The following is a 26,377-nucleotide window of genomic DNA, read 5'->3' as shown; positions in this document are numbered from 1 at the left end:
AGTTATTTCAATATGTGGTTTCATGTTGACGGATATGCCTAATGTTTGATGCAGAAAAAGAAGCCAGGGCATTAAATGGTGATGATCAATCCAATTTTGGCCTGGTTGATGCCCCTTGATCATATTATCAGGTGCTTTAATCGTGCATCTCTTTTCCATGTGATGTAGCGGTTTTAGCTCCTATTTAATTTCTAATTTTGTTGTATTGCTTTAAAGGATTCTTAGGTGTGCTTTTCAAATGATGTTTCGTGGTTTGGAAACTACACCAAACAATTGCAGCCAACTCTTCCTAGCAGTCCATATGGTGGAAATTGTCGGTGTCCTTCTTGTGGAGGAGGTTCGATAATATGAATTTGTATTTGGTGTTTGGTATGTAGAGCTTCTTAGTAACTTCATAGACCTTCTATAACATGTTTCTTTTGTGTTAGATATAATATGACCTCTTTTTCTTCTTTCTCTTCTGCCCAAAATTCCTCACTCTTCATGTTTACCGTTTAACCTGTTTTGAGGCCCTTTATGCCAACAACTAACTTCTCTTGCACTGAAAAATGCAGAGCTATCATATATTAAAAATTTGGCTTCTGCATTAATTGGTCTTCACCCTATGTGCTTCAATTATTATTCACTCTCTTGTTTTATGCTAATGTTGTTCCTTTTTGTTCTTTCTTTTCCCCAGCCAACCAACAACCTATCATCACAAGAGTTTTCAATGAGACAATGATCGTTTCCTCATTTTTCAATGAGCAAGTGGGATAGAGCAACTTCTGGCTACTTCTGATCAAATACAAGGCAGCATATGAAATTGAAGTAAAGAAGGGGGCAGATTCCCTCTGGTCTCTCAATTCCTGGAATAGAAACCTTTTACTTGAATTCTTCTTGTGACAATGATCCTTTCTTCAGTGTACACATGATTGGCTTCGCTAGATATCGGCTGCAGAAACTTGGTTCTCCACAATAGCTTGACTGGCCTTCAATTAAATGCTATTTCTGGAAGTTGTTAGAGACCAAAATAGTTCTCAGGACATTGATGAACTATTGCTGATTGGTTTTTTTTTTTTTTTTTTTTCATTTGGTGCTTGGTTGTATTTGTATTGAGAGATGGTATTATTCTTTTTTGCTTTTAATTTTTTTTAAAAAAACAAAAACTCATAGATGGTTTACCTTTCAATTTTGGCTGTTTAAAGTCTTTTAATTATACTCTTTGATGCTGTTTTTTTGTTGTCACATATGAACACCAAAAATTGAATAATATAACACGAGTCGCTGAGCGGCATTTGAATGTTATTTAAATGTTTAATATTTGAATGTCATTTGCCATCGAGGATAACATTCCCATTCCCTCTCCCCCCCACCCAAGACTTTTTTTCCTATGCAAAATGCTAAACATACTTCCAAGTACATTTTTCTTGATGTGATAGTAAAAATTACCATTAGATGTTATATGTACTTTTATTTATTATTTCATCCGATAGTAATTTTTTACTGTCACATAAAAGTGAACACTTAAAAAGAGTATTACATGAAGCCATTAGAGATGCCCAGGACTAGAGCAATTACTCTAAATTAATAAATAATACGTACAATGAGCTTCTTTTTTCCACCAAAAATAATGTATAATGGGCTTAGTGACTATTTTGGACTTTGTTTGCCAGCATTTATGAATTGGACGTCCAAGGAGATTCCCATGTTCATTTCAGTTATGGAGTTGATTGATGATAAAAAAAATTGCTTGCAAATCTTTAGATGCAGATAAAGTTCTCCATTTCCAATCAATACTAAATTGAAACAAAATCAATTTAAATAGAGAGGAAAAAAAACTCCAGTCCAATACTGATTGATTGGAGTGTTTTTCGTTGGAATGAAACATGATGCAAAATAATTTTTTTCATAAAAAAAATAGCAAATCTTTTATATTTTTTGGGGATTTTAGGAATGCAATATTGAATTGGGCTGGACTTATGTTTATTAATTCATATTTGAATGGGGAATTCGACCAACTCAAATTCATATTTTAGGGCCCTTGTGGACTTCATACGTACAGTACCTCTCATGTTCAAAAATTAAATTTGATAAAGACGTGTTTGGCTCTTGAATTGCCATTTTTTTTTTTAATTTCAGCAGTGAAGCATACTTCTAGAGCAATACTCACGATCTAAAAGCTTCTCAGACAAAAAGAAAGGCATACAGAGAGATATCTTTCACATACTATTTACAGCTTTTTTCATACAAACAAACAGCCTTAAGAAAATTGCCTTCATTTTTCACCCTCTTGTACAAAACATTTTTACGTACTTTATAGGCTGTCTAAGAGTAATTGATGGGCGCCCTATATACTTCAACTATTGATTTGAGGATATATATCCGTTGTGGACTTCTTTTTTCAAAGGCAATTTCCATGAAATTTCTTTCCATCACATTTTGCTCGATCTTTTTCGTTGGTCATAAACTTCAATTAAACTACAGTAAAGTATATGATGAAATTTCCATGAAATTTCTTTCCATCACATTTGGCTCGATCTTTTCAGCTTGTCCGCTCAAAGCTGAAATCTCAACGCATGCTATGATGATGAGCTATAATAAAATGACATATTTGACTGTCTTTTCCTTTATGTAGCGGAAACAATTCCTAGTGGGGAAGCTGGTATGACCTGCTTTGAATGGATGTTTATTTTTTATTTTCTAAGCAAATGAGAGATGGGTTGACGGATTAAAACACCCAAAAAGAGATAGGCTCTTCAACAAGACACCCAGAATGAAAATTACAGTACAAAAAATACACAAAAATAGTAGGCAAGGGTTTACTGGTTATAGTGATTATAGATGTTTTACCCGCTTTGCTGTTGGGATAGAAATTTCTTATAGTTACTCAACCTAGTTTAATAAAATGTGTTCTCAAATATAAGCTTCATTTTTAAATTTGTGTTAAAAGTGTGTTTTGACCATTTTTAGGCTTTTTGGACCCTTAAAAGTGCGTTTACTTTTTTTTTTATCAAACGAGTACTTTTTTCTTTAAACGGACCTTTTGAGTGTTAAAAATACTTTTAGACCCTTCAAACGCAATCTCAAAGAGACTCTACAGTAGAAAACAAGTATAAAACTTGTTGTTTTCCATCAAAATTATTCTTGACTACTAGTTAGGTATGAGATTGGTGAAATTAAAAAAAAGAAAAAAAAAAGAAAAAGAAAGAAAGATAATAAGCATTTTATTATTATTATTTTTTTTTTTTTTAAGTTAATAAGAATATTGCTGCAAGATACCATTCTATTTTGGAGCAAAAAGCTCAACCACTCAGTGCTGCTAATGAAAGATACAAGGAAATATTTGATAACTTATTTAATTTTTTCTTGTAACAGAAAATTGCTGATGGGGATTACAAAAAAGAAAAGGGGCTGAAATTTCAAGTCAAGCCGCCCAACAAAAGGAAAAAAATAAAAAATAATAACAATATAACTTAATTCATGCTTTCAGACAGCTAACAAGCACCTACTAATCTGACTCATAAACTTAGCCATTGACACGTAATCTTTACCGACCAAATTGACTCAATCCTGTAAGTTGTAAAATTGTTTGTATTGTTTTTCCAAAGACACAAGTATTAGACATTTTTTTTTTTATTTTTTTTTTTTAAGAAAGTACAAAAATAAAGAAAAAAGTGGTCTCAGTAGAGGAGAGGGGTGGCCCAGCTAAGGTGTAAAGTGGCCAACCTTATCTGTTTGGGGTGGCGGCCGACTACCCCTAGTCAATTGAGAAAGCCACAGAGCCACCCATGACCAAGACAAAGGTGATCACATTTCTTTTTTTTATTTATTTAATATAGAAAAATATACCTACGTACCATCTTTTCCTCTAAAAGTAGGAATATGATCTTACTTTAAAAACTTATTTCTCTTACTTGGATTTTAATATCTATTTAGAAGAGAATAATATAAGAGCACTTAGAATTTTTCATAATTAATGGAGCCCATTTTTCTTTTATTTTATCTGAAAGACGCCACATTAATCAAGCTGATAGGTGTAGGAAGATCATGATCCCTATAATTAAAAATGTCCGGATTTGATTGCTTTATCTTATTTCTGTATTTTCCAGCGGGGTGGGCCTCTCCCACTATTATTGTTCTGAAAATATATCCATTGTACTGTGCACTTATTTTTTAGATTGCCATCTCTTTTTTTTTTTTTTTTTTCCAAAGGCAACATCATTGAAATTTCTTTCATTCAAATTTGGCTTCAAGATTGTAATGATTTATTTGAATGTGATCATCAAGAAGATGATAATTGATATGTATATGAATTATGATCAATAAATTCAGAATAAATTTAGAGAGGCAGAGTAGCCTTTCAAATATTAAAACCCGACTCATAATATATAGCAATCAATATTCTTCTATTAGACTATTACTATTACTAGGCTCAATCCTAACCTCAATCTTTCTTCGATCCATCTTAATCAATTGAAATAAACTAAAATTAACATCCTTAAAATAAGGAATAAGTTTTAAAAACAAATTCAAATAATATAATTAAATTCAACCAGAAATTATAAAATTAGAGTAACTAAAGTTTGCATCTATTTTTTTGGTACAGAGAAAACAAAAATAAAAATGAAAACTTCATAAAGGACTTTTTAACTACCGTGCATTTTGACTTTTGAGAAGACGGGCTAAATTTTTAAAACTCTCAATTCCATCCCTCGAACTTTCAATTTGATGCAATTTACTTCTCCGTCATTTTTTTGTTGTTAAAACCCCTAAAAAACAAAATTACCCTTCGATTTTTTAAAAAAAAATCATTGAAAAAATTGAAAAAAAAAAGGAAAAAAAAAAAGGGTCACAAGGTAGCCTAACCGTGGGTCACCTTGTGATCTATTTTTTTTTATAATAATTTTTAAGGGAAACTTTAGAAAACCCTCCTGAATTTCAAGCTGATTTGAAAAACCCTTCATGAATTTCTAAAACTCTCACTTAGACCTCCTGAACTTTGGTTTTCTCTCACTTTGGACCCTTTTAATATTAAACCACATCATTTTGGACGTTTTAACATTAATAGTATATATATTATCACATCATTTAAATTTTAAATGACGTAACAACATTAACATGTATATTATTAAATTAATAAAATTTAATCTATATCATACAGTATACATTTGCCTACCAGTAATAAAGAAGCCCACTTTGAGATGAGTGGCACTTACCAGCCGGTTGACTCGAAGTCAACTTTCAAGCTTTCTTTCTCAGATATTAATGGTGTGGAAAAATCTGTTTCTTGGTATCTTTTTTCTGGATCAGGATCCCCAATGGGGAATTGCTGATGAGTTTTTTTTGTTAATCTGGATTGTTGGATTTCATCCAACGGTCTAAATCTTGCCATGTGTCCCATTTCATAAAATATAATAAAATATTATATATATTTTAAAAAATAAATATAAAATAAAATAATAAAAAATTAATTTAATAATAGAGGATAGTTGGCCACCCCATTTTCTCCCATAGGGGGTGGCCGGCCACCCCAGCCCAGCCATGGGGGTGGCCGAAGCCCCCCACCCCCCCCCCCCCCCAAGGGCCGGTTGGGGGTGCCTAGCACCATTCCCATGGTCCTAGGGGGTGATTCGGCCACCCCCTAGAGCCAAACCCAAAAAAATTTGTTTTTGGGTTTGGCCCTAGGGGGGTGGCTCTAGGGCCATGGGCCATGGGGGTGGCGCCAGCCACCCCCAACCAGCCCTTGGGGGGTGACCGAAGCCACCCCCATGGCCCTAAGGGGGGGGGGGGGGGGGGGGGGGGACGGGGACGGGGGGCGAGCCACCCCCCTAGGGCCAAACCCAAAAATATTTGGTTTTGGGTTTGGCCTAGGGGGTGGCCGAACCACTCCCTAGGGCCATGGGGGTGGCGCCGGCCACCCCCAACCGGCCCTTGTGGGGTGACTTCGGCCACCCCCATGGCCCTAGGGGGTGGTTCGGCCACTCCCTAAGCTAAACCCAGAACCAAATATTTTTGGGTTTGGCTCTAGGGGGTGGCCAAGCCACCCCCTAGGGCCATGGCCCATGGGGGTGGCGCCGGCCACCCACAACCGGCCCTTGGGGGGTGGCCGAGCCACCCCCCTAGGGCCAAACCCAAAAATATTTGGTTTTGGGTTTGGCCTAGGGGGTGGCCGAACCACTCCCTAGGGCCATGGGGGTGGCGCCGGCCACCCCCAATCGGCCCTTGGGGGGTGGCTTCGGCCACCCCCATGGCTGGGCTGGGGTGGCCGGCCACCTCCTATGGGGAAAACTGGGGTGGCCAGCCACCCATATTATTAAATTATTTTTTTATTGTTTTATTTTATATTTATTTTTTAAAATATATATAACATTTTATTATATTTTTTGAAATGGGACACGTGGCGAGATTTATACCATTGGATGAAATCTAATGGTTCAGATTAATAAAAAAACCCATCAGCAATTCTCCAGCCATTGCTGGGGATCCTGATCCCTTTTTTCTCTAATCAATTTGATTCCATCAACACGGTGTGGAGTCCACCACACTTGGCCGGCTTCATTTGATCATGTCGTTTCTCTTCTCTTTCTCTACGCAAAAGTTGATTTATCTCTTTTTGTCTTTTCTCTTTTCTTATTCTGCGCAAAAATTTGGGTTATCTCTTTTTTAATCAAAAGATAGGCCGACGATATTAATTGTGGCTATTTTAGCTAGGCATGATCATAGTAATACTTATCTGTTGGGAGCTACACATGAAGGGTCTAAACGGTGGGAATTACAAGTGCTTCATCAAGTCTGACTAAGCCATAGGGGTGGGCAAATTAACCGGTTACTGATTATCGACTGTGTGCCAGTTTCGACCGAACCGATATTAACCGTAACTGATATATCAATATTCTTATCGGTTAAATTTTTTATACTGGTATGCTTATCGGTCCGGTTAGAAATTTCATATCAGTTAATCGTTTAACCGGTATAAACCGTTAAGTAGGGATGCCAAAACGATGTAGTTTTGGGATTATATATATACCTATGTAACCTTATCTTAATTTGGGTTTGGGTATGTTTGATTTTTTTTTAGTGATGGCATTGGATGAGATTTCTTTGCCTTTGGTAAAAACATTTTTCATTAACTAGTTTTCTTACTCTAATTAGCATTCATTATGTTAATTAATCCATTTGCTTTGGAAAAATGTTTTTTATAATATATATAAAAAAAAAAAGTTGTGGTAGATCAATATAAAAAAGCTTGAAGCTTTTTAGCCTAAAAAACAAATATTTGGGTCCCAACAAAAAGTATTTGGACCCTAAAACAACTCAATTTTAATAAGTTATTTTAGCCCAACAAAAAGTATTTGGACTCTCAAAAGTAAAAAAAAAAACTTATTTTGGCCTAACAAAATAAATCAATATAAAGCCCACGGTTAAGCCGGTTATAACTGAACCGTTTAACCGTGTACCATTATAACCGATAATTTCAGTTAAAATTCTTATTGGCCCGGTATCGGTTAATAAACCGTTTAACCGAAAATTATCGGTTAATAACCGATAAGAGACAAAATCGAACCGTTTTGACCGATACCCAGGCCTATTGAGCCATAGTCTGACCCAGCCCTATTAGGGCATCAAGGGAAACCAAGGTAGCTAATACTAATCAGACATATGTGGGCATTCTCCATTGCGAAAATTCGAACCCATACCCTAATACATGCCTAACCACTTTCGAGATTTTCTTGGGCCATTGAACAACTACTCTTGATAGTAAGTTGGGTGATTTGAAGACACCTTGCGAATGGCCTACTCGGCCATTCCTTTATCCAGCTTTGGTTGCTTTTATATTTATTTCTGTATTTATAAATGGATCAATTGTGTGCAAAAAATTGGTTTATTTTAAGCTCAATACCTAAAATAAGCTCAAAATACAATTTTTTTTTTTTTTTTTTTAAAAAAAAAAAACCGAATAACCGGGTACAAACAAAAACTGGCCAGTTATTGTATAACCGGTTAACCGGGAACTGGTTACTTGGTTCCGGTTTCCCAAAATCAATAACCGAGGTACCCCGGTTTCGATTCCCAATTTTGGCCAATAACCGAGAACCGGGACCGAGTTGACACCCCTAGTGAAAACTACCGCATGCATGTGGTAGTGGAAAACGGTACTGTTTTCCACTAAACGGTAACGTTTTGCTCAGTTAAAAATTAGGTTTAAAAAACTAATAATAAAAAGTTCATTAAAACTTAAAAATTATATATATAAAAAAATATTAAAAAGCTAAAAATATTAAAAAAACTAAAACAAAATATTTTTGGCCAAGGTTGGCTAGAGCCACCCCCATGGCCTCGGACCACCCCCAAAAGGTAAAAAAAAAAAAAAAAAAAAAAGGTGGATGAACTCGATATCGAGTATGACGTTGGCGGCAAAGAAGAGGTTGCTATTGTTATGGAGGATACGGCGGTTCTTTCCCACGAGGGGGATGGTGATTCAAACCACTCCGACAATTAGGATCGACGACGAGTTTGATGAATTTGGCGATAAAAACGGAACACTTTGCCTATTTCCAAGCTTTTAAACAAGGCAATGTCTTTAGCGAACATCATCCCGCCAGCGAACCAATGGCCTTCGCCCACGATCTAGCAGTTTCTGCTCGCAATTTCGCAAGCAACTACGCGAGCAGCGAGCTCCAATCTCCACCATTGAGTGACAAACTCCACAGTGAGCATCGTCCAGTGGCCTCGCAGGCTCAGCTCAAGTTCATCAATCTCGCCACAGGGTTGCCAAACTTCGCATCAAGTTCGTCGGACTTCAGTGAGTTTGCAGCAAGTTTAGAGCCATCCCCAGACCGGCCATGGGAGGTGGCTCCAACCACGCCCATAGCCAAAAATGGGGTGGCCGGCTACCCCTTGGCCAATCGGGCACTCCATTTTATTTTAGGCTACCGTTTAGTTGAAAACGGTACCGTTTTTCACTACCGGATGCAAGCCGGATCCGTTCACGACCTGTCATGTCCACTTGCACAATTATTTCATAAACTTGGCCAACTAAATTGATGTAGATATGCACGGAGGGGTGTAAACGAGCCGAGCTTGAACAAGCTTCCCTTGTTTGGGCTCGGCTTGTTTAAATTTTACTCGAGCTCGAGCTCGAGCTCATAATAAGTCGAGCCGAGCCGAGCCAGTTCATGAGCTAGCTCTTATATTTAATTTAATTAATTTAATTTATTAATTAATTTTTTTTATTATAAATTTAAACTTCAAGTATTCTTAAACGACTTAAGAAACCAGCTTGCATATGCGCATTTGCTTAGTCTGGCTAGCGGTATATGGAGCCCGAGTCAATACAATAAGGCACTTGGTTTCGAAGAAAGAGGATATGCATAATTTTATAATAAAATGATGCTATTAGGAAAAAAAAATCATTAATTCTTAATATTAATATGAGGAATTATATGAATAACTACAAATTCGAGCCTTATATGAGTTGCTCACGAGCTTAGCCGAGTCGAGCCGAGCTAGCTTTGTTTAATATTTGAGCTAGGATTCATATTCACGAAACGCTTCATTTAATATTCGAGTCGAGCACGAGTCGAGTTCTAGCTCGCTCGCGAGCGGCTTGCTCTCTTAACAGCCCTATGCACCCCACCATCATCTCCTTTGGGCTATGTTTTGTAATGCCTAATTTTTTTTTTTTACTTATTTTTTTAATTGTAAAAATTGATTTATGTGAAAAAAATGTAAAAAATATATATTTAGTATAAAAAAGTGAAAATTTTTGTTTTATAGTAATTTTTTAATTTAAATAGTAATAAAAAATAATTGATGTGATATAAAAAATAAAAACGTTATAAATTGAATTTTTGAAGAATAGCATCGGGTCAGTTTTTAGCAACAGAGCAAACCCACTCATTTTTATTTTTATTTTTATTTTAGAAATAAAAATAAAGGAAGAAGAGGGGAGTGGGATTTGCCAAACAAATATCATGTACACTAAAACACCGGATCTCTTAAACAAAGCAAACCCACTCATTTGTTCTCTCATTTTCATCTCACGGGACTTACCGCTTGTCACCCTTGGGCTTGTCAATCTTGCAATTCCTTCTGATCATCTTCTCCAATTTTTTTCCTCAACCAGCGCCTCTGCCCTCTCAGATCTGTATGATTTATTTCTTTCTCATTTTCTTCCTCTCAGATCGACTTATACATTTTCATTTCCATTTCCTTCCGAACCCAGAAAACAACGACCACGCACCATTTCTTTTTCATTCTTGAACCAAGTGCCAGTATAAGTCAAACGATTTTGTTTTCATTCCAACGTAATTCTCAGTAACCAAACAGATGTAGAATGCCATCCACATACACAAAGAAATGCAGACAAGTTTGTGAGTTTGTAGAAGATTTTTTAAGGGAGAGAAGATAAGCAAACATGGCCGACAGTGTTGTCGCTTTCCTCCTAGGATACTTGCCCAATCTACTCATAGACGAAGCAAATTTCCTTGCTGGAGTGGAGGATAGAGTCAAATCACTTATTAGGGAGCTCAGAATGATAAATATCTTCCTGAAGAACTCATTGGGAAAACGGAACGATGAAATGGTGAAGGAGGTAGTCGGACAAATCAGGGAGGCGGCTTACGAGGCTGAAGATGTTATCGACACATTCATCCTAGAGGTCACAGAATACAGGAAGAGGAGCACGATAGGGAGGATGCTTGATATCCCTTCTCACGCAAAGAGGATTCGAAATGTTGGAACGAAGATAGTAGGCATCAATGATACAATCAGCCAGATCTTCAACAATAGAGAAAGGTACGGCATTGAAGGAGCTGAAGCTAGTGTTGATGCGGAGGATGAAACATTGCACAGACATAGGAGACAAGTCGAGGAAGATGACGTGGTGGGCTTCGTTGATGACTCAGCGATATTGGTGAAGCAACTTACTCATGGGGATCGCAAGCTTGATGTCATTTCAATAATCGGTATGGGTGGGCTAGGCAAGACCACTCTCGCCAAGAAAGTCTATAATAATAAAATTGGCGTCATGAGTCACTTTAACTGCCGTGCATGGGTATATGCATCTCAAGATTTCAGAGCTAGAGATTTGTTGCTTCAAATTTTAAAGCAGATGCAAATACCAGATGGGTTGAGAAGGAAACTTGAAGGCATGAGTGAGGATGAATTAATAAAGGAGTTGTTCGAATACTTGAAAGAAGAGAGGTACCTAATAGTCATGGACGATATTTGGACAACTGAGGATTGGGATAAGATAAGAAATGCATTTCCTGATAACTCCAAGGGAAGCAGAATATTGATTACCAGTCGTATAAAAAAAGTGGCATTGCATGTAAGCCATACTCTTCCTTACGATCTCCCATTTCTTAACGAAGAGGACAGTTGGGAACTTTTTAAGAAAAAGGTGTTTCGAGGGAAAACATGTCCTGTGGAATTAGAAATTCCGGGAAGACAAATCGCAAAAGGTTGTCGAGGTTTACCCCTTTCAATTGTAGTATTAGCTGGCATTTTAACAAACAAGGAGAAGTCATTCCACATATGGTCGAAATATGTTGGTCATGTAACAACTTTCCTTGCTCGTGATGATGATATATGTCCAAAAATACTATTCTTGAGCTACACTGATCTACCCATGTGCTTGAAACCATGTTTTTTGTATTTTGGTATATTTCCAGAAGACATTGAGATCCCAGTAAGGCGATTAATGCAGCTGTGGGTAGCGGAGGGCTTCATACAACACAATGACAATCGAAACATCGAGGATGTTGCTGAAGGCTACTTGGAGGAGCTCGTAGATCGAAGTTTGATCCAAGTGGCTAGTAGGAGAATAGACAGAGGAATAAAGACATGCCGTATCCATGATCTTCTGCGAGACCTCTGCATAAAAGAAAGTGCGGAAGAGAAGTTTCTTGAGGTTCAATCACGTAACAATTTCTCCACAAACAATTCCCGTAGACTATCCATCCTTGGTACTGATGGCAGTAGTACTCGTGTATGCATGTCTTCAAACCCCTCTATCTCAATATATGCCCGTTCTTTGTTCTTCTTTGGCAATGATGGTTTTTCTGACGAAGATGCCTGGACTTGGGTCCACAAAAACTTCAAATTAGTTCGGGTGCTTAATTTTGAGATTCTGCGAATCCCAGCCATGCCCAAAAGCTTAGCAAAATTGATCCATTTGAGGTACTTGAGGATGGAATTCAGTAATTCTCTGAGTGTTTTTCCAGATTGCATTGGCAACCTTACGAATCTTGAGACCCTTTACGTAAAGGGCTCTCTTACAGACAGATCTTGTTTGCCGAACGGGATATTTAGGCTAAAACGTTTAAGGAATCTGTACCTGTCCGATAGATTGCCGTTACCTTTCATCAGGAAAAAAAGATTGTCGTCACCTTGGGATTCGAAGGAAGCTCTAGGGAAGCTCGAAGTCCTTTCCATAGCATTTCTTCTGTATGATCGTCAAAAGAAAAGTTTCCCGGTCGTACTGGGCAAGTTTCCTAATGTTAGGAAATTAAAAATACAATTTGAGTGGTGTTCATTTGACTACGTGTGGCAGGCCCCCAATGTATTTCCATGCCTCCGCTCTTTAAATCATCTTGAAATCTTGAGAATTGAGGATTGTTGCATGCTTCCTACCGATCCGAATTTATTTCCATCGACAATCACCAAGCTAACCTTAAAGAGTGTTGAGTTAGAAGTCGGCGGCGGCCTGACAATGCTGGGAAAGCTTCCCCATCTTCGGATACTGAAACTAGAAGGTAGAGGTTATAAGCCAAATCGTGCCTTAGAAACTCAGCATGATATTAGTATCCGCGTCATTGCTGATTCGTTTCCTCAACTCCACGTCCTCAAATTGAATCAAATGAAAATTAAAGAATGGATACAGGAGAAAGGTGCAATGCCAAGCCTTATACGTTTGATTATCATCGAGTGCAATGAATTGATTAGCCCACCGGAACTATGGAGTTTGACCACTTTGCGAGATGTGGAGGCGATACGAAGTTCAGGCTGGGCAAAGATGCTTCGGGAGTTGCAGAAGGAGGTTGGGTTTAAGCTACTGATCCAACCTCCTATACCTGACTGACTCATTGACTTGGTGACGTCATCCAGATCGAGAGCCAGCAATATCATGCCGGTATTTCTCATTCCCTGTAAGTAATTTTATTTTCTATTCTCATTCGAATTTGTCCCTTTTTACACTTCTATCTTTCCTAATGTAATTAGGAACATGTGTACGTTTTTTTATAGTTAATCAGTTAGATGATGGAGAACCCGGCCTGCATTATGGTATATTCATGTACGTGGAGGATATATATAATCAAGATTATGTTTGAGGATCGATCGAGTTTGATCTCGAGTAAATTAATGAAGCGCTTGTGGGATACTGATGAACCAAATGTGACCTTGGTATTTGATGTTTATTTGGGCTTTCATTATATATATGTCTGGAGTTTGAAGATTTTACTTGGGGGTTGTAATATTTATATATTTGACTTGATGGTCGGTCCTAGACCACCACATTTGATGACCATGTTTGACTTATGTTATGCTATATATATGTTGTGATGCTTTTAGTTAACTCTGTTTGTCATTCATTCATGGAAATATAGAACTGAGTATCTCATGCAGTTCTTTGGAGAATTAGACGGAGAGGCATATTGATGAATTAATTATTAGTCAATTAATTTTTCAGAGCATTACATTAATTTATTACTTGATAACGGAGAACCTCAACGGAAACTAAAATGGTGTTTCTTTCTATATATATATTGCTCTTATGCGATTGTCCTGTTCAATTGCTATTATGAGTTACGTGCGTGAAATTGAATAGCACTCTCCATCATGGATTTTGGGGGAAAGGTCTTTGTTTCGTGGTAGGTGGTTTCAATTTTCCAGTTATTTGTTCTGAAACGTTCAATGCAGCAAAGGAAACGTTCGCACTCACTGCAAACAAAGGAAACGTTAACCGTACGTTATTCTCTTATTGATATTTTTCTCTTTAATGTAACCGTTATTCTTTAATTCTTGCTTGTCTTTTATATACGTATACCCGCGAGATTCTTTATTATAATTTAGTTTTAAAATTTAAACGCATTTTCATTGTACTTTTCATTATATGTTAAAAAAGACGTATAAAAAATATATATCATATCTTTAAATAAAAAACATTTAAAGTTAAAAACCAATACATTACTAAAAATAGTGATACAAAACATTGCATGAATGTATAAATTACAAAAAAAAAAAAAAACTATCATAAGACACTTTGTTTTATTTTAATCCATAAAAATTTAAACATGTAAAAATATTTGTTTCCATACGTATAATTTATAATGAAAAATCACCTAGGCAGTATAATTCAATGGCCGAAAAACAGAATTTATGTGAAAGCCAATCAAGCTATTATAAAGAGCCTTGAAACAGGTTGAGTGGTAACAGGCGATGTGTGGGAAACTTGTGATCGATATCAGAAAGAGAGGAAAAATAGGTCATAAAACTCACAGGATTATCTTTTTTATTTATTTTATTTTCCTAATTTCACCAATCTCATACCTAGCTAACTAGTAGTCAAGAATAATTTTGATGGAAAACAACAAGTTTAATTTATATTTGTTTTCTACTGTACGTGTCTATACCAAAAAATAGATGAAATCTTAGCTACTCCAATTTTATTATTTCTGGTTGAATTGAACTATATATATTAAATATGTTTTACAAACTTATTCCTTATTGTGATGTTTTTATTTGTGGTTTATTTCAATTGATTAAGATGGATTGAAGAACGATTGAGGTTAGGATTGAGCCTAGTAATAATAATAGTCTGATAGAAGAATATTGGTTGCTAAATATTATGAGTCGGGTTTTAATCTTTGAAAGGCTACGTACTCTGCCTCTCTACATATATCACATGCAAATTAATCATTACAATCTACAGGTTAATGCCCAAAGAAAGGAGCCAAATGTACCTTTGAAAAAAAGAGAGATTGCAATTTGCAAAAAGAAATGCACAGCACAATGGATATATTAATTTTCAGATCAATAATGGTGGGAGAGGCCGCCCACGCCCACGTCCTCGTGAAAATACAGAGATAAAGCAACCAAATGATAATAGTAGGAAATAGAAGGACATTTGTCTTTGAAAAAGGAGAGATGACAATCTAAAAAAAGAAGATGAATAATTGTAGAGAGGCCCATATTCAAGTGAAAATACAGAGATAAAATAAAGCAACCAAAACCGGACAAAGGAATGGGCCATCCGCAAGGAATCTTCAAATCACCAATAGAGATAGACCAACTTTTGCGTAGAAAGAGAAGAGAAAATACAAAAAGTATGTGAGCTTAATTTGGATTCCATTGATCGAATGAATCCGGCCAAGTGCATGCATGGGTGGACTCCGGCCACATGGTGTTGATTGAATCAAATTGAACAGAGAAAAAAGATATATACCAGGAAACTGATTTTTCCACGCCATTGATATCTGACAAAGAAAGCTTGAAAGTTGACTTGGAGTCAACGAGCTGGTAAATGCCATTTTGGTAGGCAAATGTGTATTGTATGATACATATTAATTTTTATTAATTTAATAATATACATGTTGATGTTATGATGTAATTTAAAATTTAAATGATGTGACAATATATATACTATTAAACGCAAACACATATTGAAAATTCCATTTATTGTATAAACATCAAAAATGTAAGACTTGGTCCTCGATGAAAGAATTGGCCAAGGCAACCTCTTTACAATGATGTTAAATTTTGGTTGATCTCAATCATTTTCTTCTTAAGCATGGCCCTCGGTGATATTTGTTTATGCAATTTTATTAATTATATATATTCATTTTTTTTTTCCTATTTCTTGTAGCTCCTTCAATCAGATTTCTGACGTACAGGACTATGGACTATGGTAAGAACTAAGAAACTTCTATCTATTGATCTTTAATTATTATTATTGTTATTATTATTATTATTATTTCGTTTTTAGCTAATCATTAAATATGCAGCCAAAATGAGTTATTAATTAGGCAAATGCTTTTTTGCATTCTCCCATCCATCTCCCCACCATCTTCTCTCTCTGGTATTTATTTATTTATTTTTTGAAACAAATCAAGATGTTAAAAGAGAGAGATGGAGCCTGGACTTCAAAGTCACATCCAATCAGAGCTAGAGCTATGGTCTCCTCCTCCTATAGATTACTTCAAGGTAAATTTTGATACAGCCATTAGAGATAACTTCTCTATTCAAGCAACTGTTTGCAGAGACTTCAAAAGCCAGATCATCAAAATCTTCTCCCAAGTTAGGCCTACTTGTTGTCCGAAGAAGCTCAAGCAGCTCTCTTGGCTGGTTTCCTGACAGCTTCCTTGCACCTTGACAAGTTCATTCTAGAAGGGGGCTCCTCGATCTATTGTTATTTTATCTTTACAGAATCCATCTAATGCTTTGGATTGGCATATTGAACATGTAATTTTTGAAACTTTATCACTTTTTCCTGCCTCCTCTATTTGGAGGCTAAAAAAGTTAACAGAAATACAAACTTCTGCGCCTATTATATGGCATATAGGGCCGCGGCAAGAGTTCTCTCGGGCTGCATTCTCTCCTTATTCTCCCCCAACCCCCCCCCTTCTATTCCCATCTGTAGTGGAAAGAATCCACCCCCTTCTTGTCCTTCTTTATAAGGGTTTGTGTTTTGTTGGTTTTTTTTCTATAAAGTGGTTTGTTACAAAAAAAAAAAAAAAAAAAAAAGAAGAGAGAAGATGGTGGGGAGAGAGAAGATTGCAGCGAATCTCAACTAATTATTACCCAAAAAAGACAACAAGTATTGCACTTAATTACTATGAATTGAGCTGTAACTATAGTATTAAAAAAAGTTTTGAAATTATAGGTAAAGTTGGAATTTTATAAAAGTAGGGATATAAACGTCATTTAATGTTTAAAATCTGACGAATGGTCCAAATTGATTGCAATTGAAAGTTCATGGGACTAAATGTAGAAATTTTGAAGTTTTGGATGTTTGTCAAATTGGGTGGAAGTTCAGGGGTCTTTAATGAAATTACTAAAAAAAAAAAAAAAAAATCACAAGGTGACCCGCGGGGCCACGGTTGGGCCACCTTGTGACCTTTTTTTTTTTTTTTTTTTTTTTTTTTTTTTTTTTAAGAAAATCAAAGGTAATTTTGTTTTTTATGAGTTTTACTAGAAAAAATTGATGGATAGGGTAAATTGTATCAAATTGAAAGTTTGGAGGATAAAATTAAGAGTTTTTGAAATTCAGGAAAACGTGCGGTAGTTCAAGGGTCCTTTATGAAGTGTTTATTTTTATTTTTGTTTTCTCTATACCAAAAAAATTGATGCAAACTTTAGCTACTCTAATTTTATAATTTCTAGTTGAATTTAATTATATTAATTGAATTTTTTTTTTACAAACTTATTCCTTATTGTGATGATTTTAATTTTAGTTTGTTTCAATTGATTAAGATGGACAGAAGACAGATTGAGGTTAGGATTGAGCCTAGTAAAGTAATAGTCTAATAGAAGAATATTGGTTGCTATATATTATGAGTCGGGTTTTAATATTTGAAAGGCAACTCTGCCTCTCCAAATATATTCTGAATTTATTGATCATAATTCATATACATATCAATTACCATCTTCTTGATGATCACATTCAAATTAATCATTACAATTTTGAAGCCAAATGTGAATGAAAGAAATTTCGAGGACATTGTCCTTGAAAAAAGAGAGAGATGACAATCTACAAAAAGAAGTGCACAGCACAAGGGATATATTTTCAAAACAATAATAGTGGGAGGGGCCATGCCCGCGGAAAAATATAGAGATCAGATAAAGCAATCAAATCCGGACAAAGATAAAACACCTTTTGAGAAAAAAAATTATTTTTCACGAGCAAGCAGCCTGTGAGACTGTGAGTGAAAAAAAAAAAAAAAAAAAAAAAAATGCAGCCTGTGAGTCCATTGCCCGTTGGCTGTTTCCAATATATTTTCTTCGGTGTAAAAAGCTAAAGATATTAAGATAGCTTGCATTCCAGTCTCATTTTATCTTCCTTCGTTTCCTTTGATTTGCAAAGCAGAAAACATGGCTGGGGTTGCAGTCATATGTCTCTCTCCCATCCTCCAAGTGTTTTTTAAAAGAATGGCGTCTGGCGAATTTGTTGACTTCTTCGAGGGACAAAAACTCTGCGACAAACTCCTAAAAGAGTTGAAGATACAATTGATGTCCGTGAATGCAGTGCTTGAAGATGCGGAGGAACAACGATTTACAAGGCCTGATGTGAAAGAGTGGCTTGATAAGCTGGAAGATGTTATGTGTGATGCAGAGGAAATCTGCGACGAGATTGCTACCAAAGACTTGCGACAGAAGCTGGATGCTGAATTTGGAACCTTTGGAAGTAAGGTACGTAACCCCATCTCTACTTATCGTTTTGTCAAGAATGTAGAAAGAAAGATCAAATATGCAGTTCACATATTGGAGTGTTTAGCAAGACAATTGGGTTGTTTGGGTCTACGTAAAGGTGTTGGACGAAGGAATCTATCAGAAAGACTACCCACAACTTCTTTGGTTAATGAATCTAATATTGTTGGTAGGCATGCTGAGAAGGAGGCGATAATTAATTCGTTGCTTTCAGATGATGACAAAAATATAGGTGTGATTGCCATAGTCGGCATGGGGGGGATTGGCAAAACCACCCTTGCTAATCTCGTATACAAAGAAGACAGTGTGGAAAAGCATTTTGACCTTAAAGCATGGGTTTGTGTTTCGGATGATTTTGACGTGTTAAAGCTAACAAAAATAATTCTAGAGGAAGTTAGTTCATCTGCTAATGATGATAGCAAGAATCTGAATCAACTTCAAATTAAACTCAATGAGGCGTTAATAGGAAAGAAATTACTACTTGTTTTAGACGATGTTTGGGAGAAGAGTTATGACAAATGGGAGGTCTTCAGTAAAGCTTTAAAATCTGGAGCACCTGGAAGTAAGGTCATCGTAACAACAAGTGATTATGAGGTTGCATCGGTCATGTCCACTAGTGCACCTCATTCTATAATGGAGTTATCCAAAAAAGATTGTTGGTCACTATTTGAAAACTGTGCATTCCACGATAGTAACTCTAATGCATATCTAGAACTAGAAGCAATAGGGAGGCAAATCGTAGAGAAGTGCAAAGGCTTACCTTTAGCAATCAAGGCGATTGGGGCTCTCTTGCAGTCTAAATTAGATGTTGAGGAATGGGATAAGGTATTGAGAAGTGAGTTATGGGATTTACCAATTGAGGAGACAGGCATCCTTCCTGGTCTAAAATTAAGTTATAAATATCTTTCACCACATCTAAAGCGATGCTTTGCATACTGCTCTATATTTCCAAGGGATTATGCTTTCGAAAAAGATAAATTAATCTTATTATGGATGGCAGAAGGTTTCTTGCTGCAACCGAAAAACAAAACAATGGAAGAAGTTGGTGATGATCACTTCTTTGCTCTTGTATCAAGATCATTATTCCAACAATCAAAGCACAATTCATATATAATGCCTAATCTTGTTTACAATTTAGCAAAGTCTATATCTCCACGATTCACTTTAAGCCATGAAGATGATTGCTCTCCTGAAATTGCAAGCAACACTTGCCATTTTTCGTATTTTTATTCAAAATTTCATATTAAGAAGTTTGCGACCTTTCATAGGGCTAAAAGGTTGCGCACCATTTCTCGTACTTTTATTCGAAATTCTGATGTTCAGTCTGCAATTTATAGGGATGTATCCCAATTTTCAAGATCCTTACGCGTGCTGTCTCTATCTCACCATCAGAGCATAACTGAGTTGCCAAATTCAATTGGTAAACTTATATATCTACGTTATTTGGACATTTCTTACACTAGGATTAAAAGGTTGCCTGATTCAATATGTAAGTTGTGCAATTTGCAAACATTGAATTTATCAAATTGTTGGTATCTTGCTGCCTTTCCAACAGATTTGTATAAACTCATTAATTTGCGTCATCTTGATTTTGCTCAAGCTAAGATGATAATGGAGATGCCGATAAATATGGGTGAACTAAGCTGTCTTCAGACATTAACTAAATTTATCGTTGGAAAACACAGTAGATCTGGCATTGGAGAGCTAGGAAAACTTACGAATCTTCGGGGATCGCTTACTATTTTAGAGCTACAAAATGTTGAATCTCCTACGTGTATGATCTTGAGGGAGAATTATCTTACAGAGTTGGTAATGGAGTGGAGAGTTGATGCTAATGATCCAGAAAGTCAAATAATCGTACTTAGTTGTCTCCAACCCCATACAAGCTTGAAAATCCTTGCTATCAATGGCTATGGTGGTAAAAGTTTTCCAAACTGGGTCGGGCATACTTCATTCTCTAATATAACATCTCTTCGTCTAGAACACTGTACCCAATGTTGCAAGTTGCCACCACTTGGGCAACTGCTCTCTCTGCAGGACCTCTCTATTGTTGGGTTCGTGGAAGTTGTTAAAGTGGGTCAGGAGTTTTATGGCAGCGGATCTTCTTCAATTAAGCCATTTGAAGCCTTGAAAGTTTTAAAGTTCAAACGTATGTTGAAGTGGGAGGAATGGTTTTCTTTTGACACTGAAAACGAAGGTGGAGCTTTTCCTAATCTTAGAGAGCTTCAAATTTATGAATGTCCTAAGCTAACAGGAAGTTTGCCCGTCCATCTTCTTTCTTTAGCCGAACTTAATATTCGTGACGCTGACAATTTGATGCATTATAGCTTACCATCCAAAGCTATGGGAAGTTAGGAGGTTAAAGATCATCTGGATGGGATGGGGTTTGCAAAACCTCCCGTCTGTTAGTCATTGGCAAATATGAAGATGTGGAGTCCTTTCCAGAGGTGCGGCTGCTGCCTACCAGACTTACCTTCTTCACATCAATGGCTTTCAAAATTTGAAATCTTTGGACAAGAAGGGGCTTCAACACCTCACTGCTCTTGAAGAATTGGACATCCATAATTGCCCTAAGCTCGAGTGCATGCCAGAAGACGAGTTGCCTCTCTTTTTCTACTCTACATATCTACAGATGTCTTTTGTTGGAGAAAGAGTGGGAAAGTAAAGAAGGAGAAGAATGCTGCAACATTGCTCACGTCCGTCACAAATGGATTAATTTAGGCACAAAGGTACTTTCTCTCTTCAACCAACTAATTTCTCGATGGAACAGAATGCTCTGCCCATTTGATTATTCTTCCATTATTTTCGTTTAATAATTTTGTTTTGATTTGAAGTCATTCGTCTAATTGAATCCATCAAAAACCGAAAAAAGAATAAAAAGCTCAGAAGATTCCAAATTTGTTGGATTCTAAGCGATGTTTGCCTTTAGAGCAAGTCATTTACAATGAAATACAAACTCCACTTGTGTGCTCTTGGATTTGGTTGCAAATGGTCAAAGGCTCCTACTCACTTCTTCTCAACTGGCTTTTATTTGGTGCAATTCCCTTTCGGCTGATCCCGTCTCATTCTCGGAACAACAGTTTTCGATCTACTTGCTAATCATTTTGCATAAAAAAAATCTTGAATTTCATTGGGAATTGAAACAGAAATTAATCATTAAGTTATTTTAAAGTTTTAGAGCAGTGATCTCTTCACAGAGGGAAGAAAGAAATTATACATCCTAAGAAGTAATTTAGGTGTTGATGCATGCCATAAGAATTTATAGCTTTCCTTACCCACGCCTATCATTTTTTCTATTGTCAGTTCTATTGACTGTGAAATCCAGTGTAATAGCTCTTTTTATAACCATCTCGTCTGTGCAGCTCCACTGAGAGTGCTAACTCAACATTTGATGATGGTGTCGTACGTGCTTTAGTTGTTGGAGATTACAAGGGGGCTGTTGCATAGTGCATATCTGCAAATAAAATGGGGCTGGTGTTTTAGTTACTACTCACGTTGGAGGTGCATCCTTATGGGAGAGCATATTGGACCAATAATATTTTTGGATGAGCCTTCATCTTACCTAAAGGTAGTTCAAATCTTCATATTTTACTCTAATGAACATTTGAATTTGTGTGAAGAAATCAGAGAAAAAGATGTTAATCTATCTCGTGAATTAACTGTTATCAAAATACAGGTCTCTCTCACCATTTGGGTTATGATCACTTTCAAGTTGTTTTTGAAGTGCTGAAAAATGATACTGAGCATTGCAAATACTAGGCCCTTCAAATTCTGGAAAGAAACGCTTTCTCTTATTCATAATGCAAGTATCATCATCTATCATAGACCTCAGGAAAAAAAAAAAAAAATCATCTATCAGATTCAGATTATTGGTATTAAGGGGAAAATAATTTGTCACATTTTCGTTTTTAAGTTGGACATGGACATGGACATGCACTATCCCTTGCAAGGCCACAGGTGGTGCAGGGAGAAGTGGATTTTGCTTCTGTTAACCAATTGCCACCCCCAACTTTTTCTCCAGAGCAATTTTGCTACTAAATAGAATATCCTCTATTAATCACCCATGTGCTGTAAGGGGTGGTGAACTATGCCGTTTTTGGTCTTCATTTATGTACAAATTTGTAAATTTATTTTAGCTTTGAAAATCTGAACATAAAGAGCTTTTACTTGCTTGGTGTGGCTAAATTTTGTTTTGTTTCAGTCTTTGGATGCAGTGGCAGTGCTAAGGTCTTGACACTCCAGTCAAACAGATGCCCAATGTGTAGGCAACCAGTTAGCAGACTCTTGGAAATCAAGGTCAACAATGGACCTGATGATTGCTGACAGTTCGCTGCCAAACAGGATGCTGTGAAGTTATAAGCTCTCCTGCTTTGACAATAATAGTTTATAAACAGGTGATAAGATAAGCGGCCTTGGTTCTGCTCAATGCAATGTTTGCATTATGGGTCTTGCAAATATGGCTCTCTCTCTCTGGTAGCTATCATAATAATTTCATGTGCGCATAATACGTATGCATTGATCATGAAGCTATGCCATCTACTACAATCTATTTATGTTTTTCTTTAATTATTATTGACGAGCGGTTATCGCAGATAGAGGAATGAACTATGCTCAGTGACACACTTGCTTCTATACTAATGACCGGTTGTAACACATTGGCTGCTAGCGCAAAGGGAATCCTATGTTGATCTTCTTCAGGTTAATCACCACTTTAGAGATGCATTTAGACATGTATATTCTGGCTAGAAGGCTTATTGTTTTGGTATTTGATTATAATTTGATGGAAAAGACTATTGTCTTTGCCTAGGAAACTAGGCAAAAGTGATTCAGTGCATCTTTGTGTAAGCCTGTTGAGAAATATGCTGAATATTAACAAGTCGAGCGCTTTTAACAGCAACAAAGGAGTACTATAAATGCTTGGGCTCAGATGAATTGTCACCTGAACTTTTGATGTTGAGGGCTCATGTTGCCGTCTACAAAACCTGGTATGTGCTTTTGGTAATGCCTTTGATATACTGTTAGAACCAGGAGTTTGTGTGTTTTGCATGTTCTTGAATAATTTGGCTCTATATGTGAAAACACCGTCACTTTTACACAACACTGACAACTTTTGCTCAGCATAGCTATCTCTGTTTAGCTATCTCTATTTATTTATTTTTTTTTGTTTCTTTTGGTGCATTTCTTTTCTCTTGTTTCTACAATCAACCATGAATAATCATATTTGGAAAGCAGTAAAATCTCACTTTATGGATGTTGAAATGAGATCAACAAACATGATCTAAGAGATCTGATTTTGTATTTATTACACAAGAGAATTCAATTTTATTACAATTCAGTTTCCATCAAATCTTTCTAAGATGGATGACTTTTGTAGTTATTTTAGCAATTTGTATGCGGAAAACCCTATTATCTACATCTTTCCTCTTTCTCTGCTAGCCAAAATTTCCCACGCATGTTACCACTTAGACCTGTTGCGAGGCCCTTTATGCCAACTTCTCTTGCACTGAAAAATGCAGAGCCATCATATATTGAAAATTTTGCTTCTGCATTAATTGTTTTTCACCCTATGTGCTACTTATTATTCACTTTGTTGTTTTATGCTGTTGTTGTTCCTGATTGTGCTTACTTTGCCCCAGGCCACCAACAAGCTATCATCACAAGAGTTCTCAATTAGACATCAGAAGATAGGAAGGTTCACATGCAAATTCAGCTAAGCATGAAATAGAAGATAATTCAAGGAAATTTAGTGCATTGTTTTGTAAAGCTCACAGTGAGGACATATTGAAAACTGCTATCGATTAGCTTGTTCAGCTTTGCCAGGCTTTGGACAATGGTGATTTCAGTATTGTTCTTCAAATCCAAGTACACTTTTTTGTAATACATAAAATTTAATTTATGTTGCAATACTCAAGATCATAAGTCCTAGTTGTTTAATTTCTTTTGTTTCTGCCTGGTTTAGGTTCTTAGAGCTAGCAACTGGGATGAGTGCAAATTCTGGATACGTACACTAAAGTGAATGATCAAGACAAGGCAGCATGTGGAATTGCAGTAAAGAAGGGCAGATTCCTTCTGGTATCTAATTCCTGGAATAAAAACTTGTTACTTGAATGTTTTTCTTCTTGTAACAAGATCATTTCTTCAGTGTACACAACAAGAATGGCTTCTCTAGATATCAGTCGCAGGAATTTGGTTCTCTAGAATAGCTTTATTGGCTCTCAATTAAATGCTGTTTTTGGAAGCTGTTAGTGGAGATACGTACCTCTCAGGACATTGACGGACTATTGCTGACTGTTTTTGTTCAATACTTGGTAGTATTGAGAGACGGTTTTATTATTTTTTTGTTTTAATTTGAATAACTCAGAGATGCTTTACCTTTCAATTTTGGCTGTTTAAAGTCTTTTTAGTGACCTCTTTTAAGCTGTTTTTTGTTGTCACATATGAACACCAAAATTTGAATAAAAAGAAATGATTCGCTGAATTACAACAAAAAGTTTAATGCATGTATTGATCATGAAGTTTCTGCATTTACTACAATCTATTTATACCTTTTCTTTTTAATCATCATCGATGAACAGTTTGCACAGTTAGAGGAATGGACTTTGCTCTGTGTCCTATTTGCTTCATCATGTAGACTTTTACCCACTTCCACCCCACTCATTCTACTCACTGGTATGCTGAGAACTTGGTAAAAGAAGAAGAAAAAGAAGATGGAAGCAATTCTGTCTTGGGTCTCAGAGCACAAGCTGACCAGCATAAGTCGGTAGTAATCCTCTTTCTCAATTAATACGTTCATGTTTTTTTTACTAGTAGCTAATAATTAGTATCATGAAATGGCTGTTATAGGGGCGCTCTGGGAATCACGTGCAAGATCTCCCCTGAAGCCAAGCCTTAGGCATATTCATGCAAGGTAACTTCCATCTCTTCAAGGCCTGAACTTCTTGAGCTATTCATCTAAAAAACACAGAGATGTGAGTTTGCGTGTGAGATACTAAAATGCGTCTACTTCTTCTGGCTAGGATGCACGCACAAGCTTTGACATTGGCGGTGCTCTCTAGCACAGCCGCCTAGCACTACTACAAGAAGCATACAGCGGATCAAGGAGAGTGGCCTTCAAAGTGATCAGAGAGAGAGATTGATTAGGGTTTTGATTAGGATTTGGTGGAAAAGACTATTGTTCTTGCCTTGGCAACTGGGTAAATCTTTGTGTAAGCTTGTTGAGACATATGCTGAAACTTTAGCAAGTCATAGGCTTTTAACAACGGCAATGGAGTACCTTGAGGTTTTTGGCTCCCATGAGCTGTCACCTGAACTTGCGATCTTATGGGATGGGATTGCACTTTACAGAACTTGGTATGTGTGTTTGGTAATATCTTTGATGTAGTGTTAGAACCTGGAAGGTTGCTAGATGAAATTCTTTATTGTTTCTTCTCTGTTATATTTTTGGCATGTGATATTTTTCATTTTGATTTGCAAACACTCCCCCATTCTGCCTTGTCATATTGCTGTTTCACATAAAATCATGTAAATATATTTGGAGTTTTTGATATAAACATAGTTGTTTCTAGTCTAAATAATAAACCAAGGTAAAAGCAAAGGGTATTATTTCTAGTCTAATAATTGAACCAAGGATAGTATTATTGCTGTCAACAATATGAGATCAGCAAATATCATTGAAGAGTTCTGATTTGGTTTATCTATTAAACTAGGAAATCTATTTCACTTGATAATTAGAACAATTCAATTTCCATCAAATCTTTCTAAGATGAAAGATTTTTCTAGTTATTATAACAATAGCACAGAATCATAGTAAGAATCTCTCCTCTGACTATGTTATTTTTGTGGGGCAAACCCTATGATGTAATTAGCAGGGTGTCTTGTTGCTTTGATGCCTGATGGCAAGCTCCTCTGCTGCAGGTGTTCTAGCTGGTGGTTCAAATATTCAGATTTTACTCTAATGAACATTTGAATT

At 36.4% G+C, this 26,377-nt stretch overlaps 2 protein-coding genes and 1 pseudogene across 9 annotated transcripts; all 3 read left to right on the top strand.

The window, feature by feature from the left end:
- The first annotated feature begins 10,001 nt into the window (after positions 1-10,001).
- Positions 10,002-13,552, top strand: LOC132163984 (disease resistance protein RPP13-like). Of its 3 annotated transcripts, none has more exons than XM_059574389.2 (2): positions 10,002-13,114; positions 13,228-13,552. In XM_059574389.2, the coding sequence occupies exon 1, from the start codon at positions 10,397-10,399 to the stop codon at positions 13,061-13,063; it is 2,667 nt and encodes an 888-aa protein (XP_059430372.2). In that variant the 5' UTR covers positions 10,002-10,396; the 3' UTR covers positions 13,064-13,114; positions 13,228-13,552. The 3 variants fall into 3 exon arrangements, with proteins under 3 accessions (XP_059430372.2, XP_088369513.1, XP_059430364.2); XM_088513387.1 differs by having other exon boundaries at positions 13,204-13,552; XM_059574381.2 differs by having other exon boundaries at positions 10,002-13,130.
- Positions 13,553-17,954: 4,402 nt separating this feature from the next.
- Positions 17,955-25,610, top strand: LOC132176817 (putative disease resistance RPP13-like protein 1). Of its 5 annotated transcripts, none has more exons than XM_059589029.2 (10): positions 17,955-21,137; positions 21,771-21,976; positions 22,610-22,802; positions 23,001-23,106; positions 23,303-23,393; positions 24,045-24,241; positions 24,368-24,480; positions 24,984-25,168; positions 25,252-25,315; positions 25,425-25,610. In XM_059589029.2, exon 1 carries the CDS (start codon positions 18,073-18,075, stop codon positions 20,761-20,763), a length of 2,691 nt encoding a protein of 896 aa, XP_059445012.2. In that variant the 5' UTR covers positions 17,955-18,072; the 3' UTR covers positions 20,764-21,137; positions 21,771-21,976; positions 22,610-22,802; positions 23,001-23,106; positions 23,303-23,393; positions 24,045-24,241; positions 24,368-24,480; positions 24,984-25,168; positions 25,252-25,315; positions 25,425-25,610. The 5 variants fall into 5 exon arrangements, with proteins under 5 accessions (XP_059445012.2, XP_059445011.2, XP_059445008.2 ...); XM_059589028.2 differs by having other exon boundaries at positions 24,045-24,270; positions 24,984-25,164; XM_059589025.2 differs by having other exon boundaries at positions 24,045-24,270.
- Positions 25,075-25,610, top strand: LOC148587235 (uncharacterized; annotated as a pseudogene). Its single transcript, XR_015911424.1, has 3 exons — positions 25,075-25,164; positions 25,252-25,315; positions 25,425-25,610. The product of XR_015911424.1 is annotated as an uncharacterized LOC148587235 (transcript).
- Positions 25,611-26,377: the final 767 nt, after the last annotated feature.

This window comes from Corylus avellana, chromosome 2, assembly GCF_965113065.1.
Source record: "Corylus avellana chromosome 2, dhCorAvel1.hap1.2, whole genome shotgun sequence".
NCBI lineage: Eukaryota > Viridiplantae > Streptophyta > Magnoliopsida > Fagales > Betulaceae > Corylus > Corylus avellana.
Note: the sequence above shows the minus strand (reverse complement) of the source record. Positions and strands in the feature narration are given on the sequence as shown.

Bases quoted from the DNA above. Each gene is read 5' to 3' on its own strand.
- LOC132163984 (XM_059574389.2), top strand. From the start codon at position 10,397: ATGGCCGACAGTGTTGTCGCTTTCCTCCTAGGATACTTGCCCAATCTA.
- LOC132176817 (XM_059589029.2), top strand. From the start codon at position 18,073: ATGGCTGGGGTTGCAGTCATATGTCTCTCTCCCATCCTCCAAGTGTTT.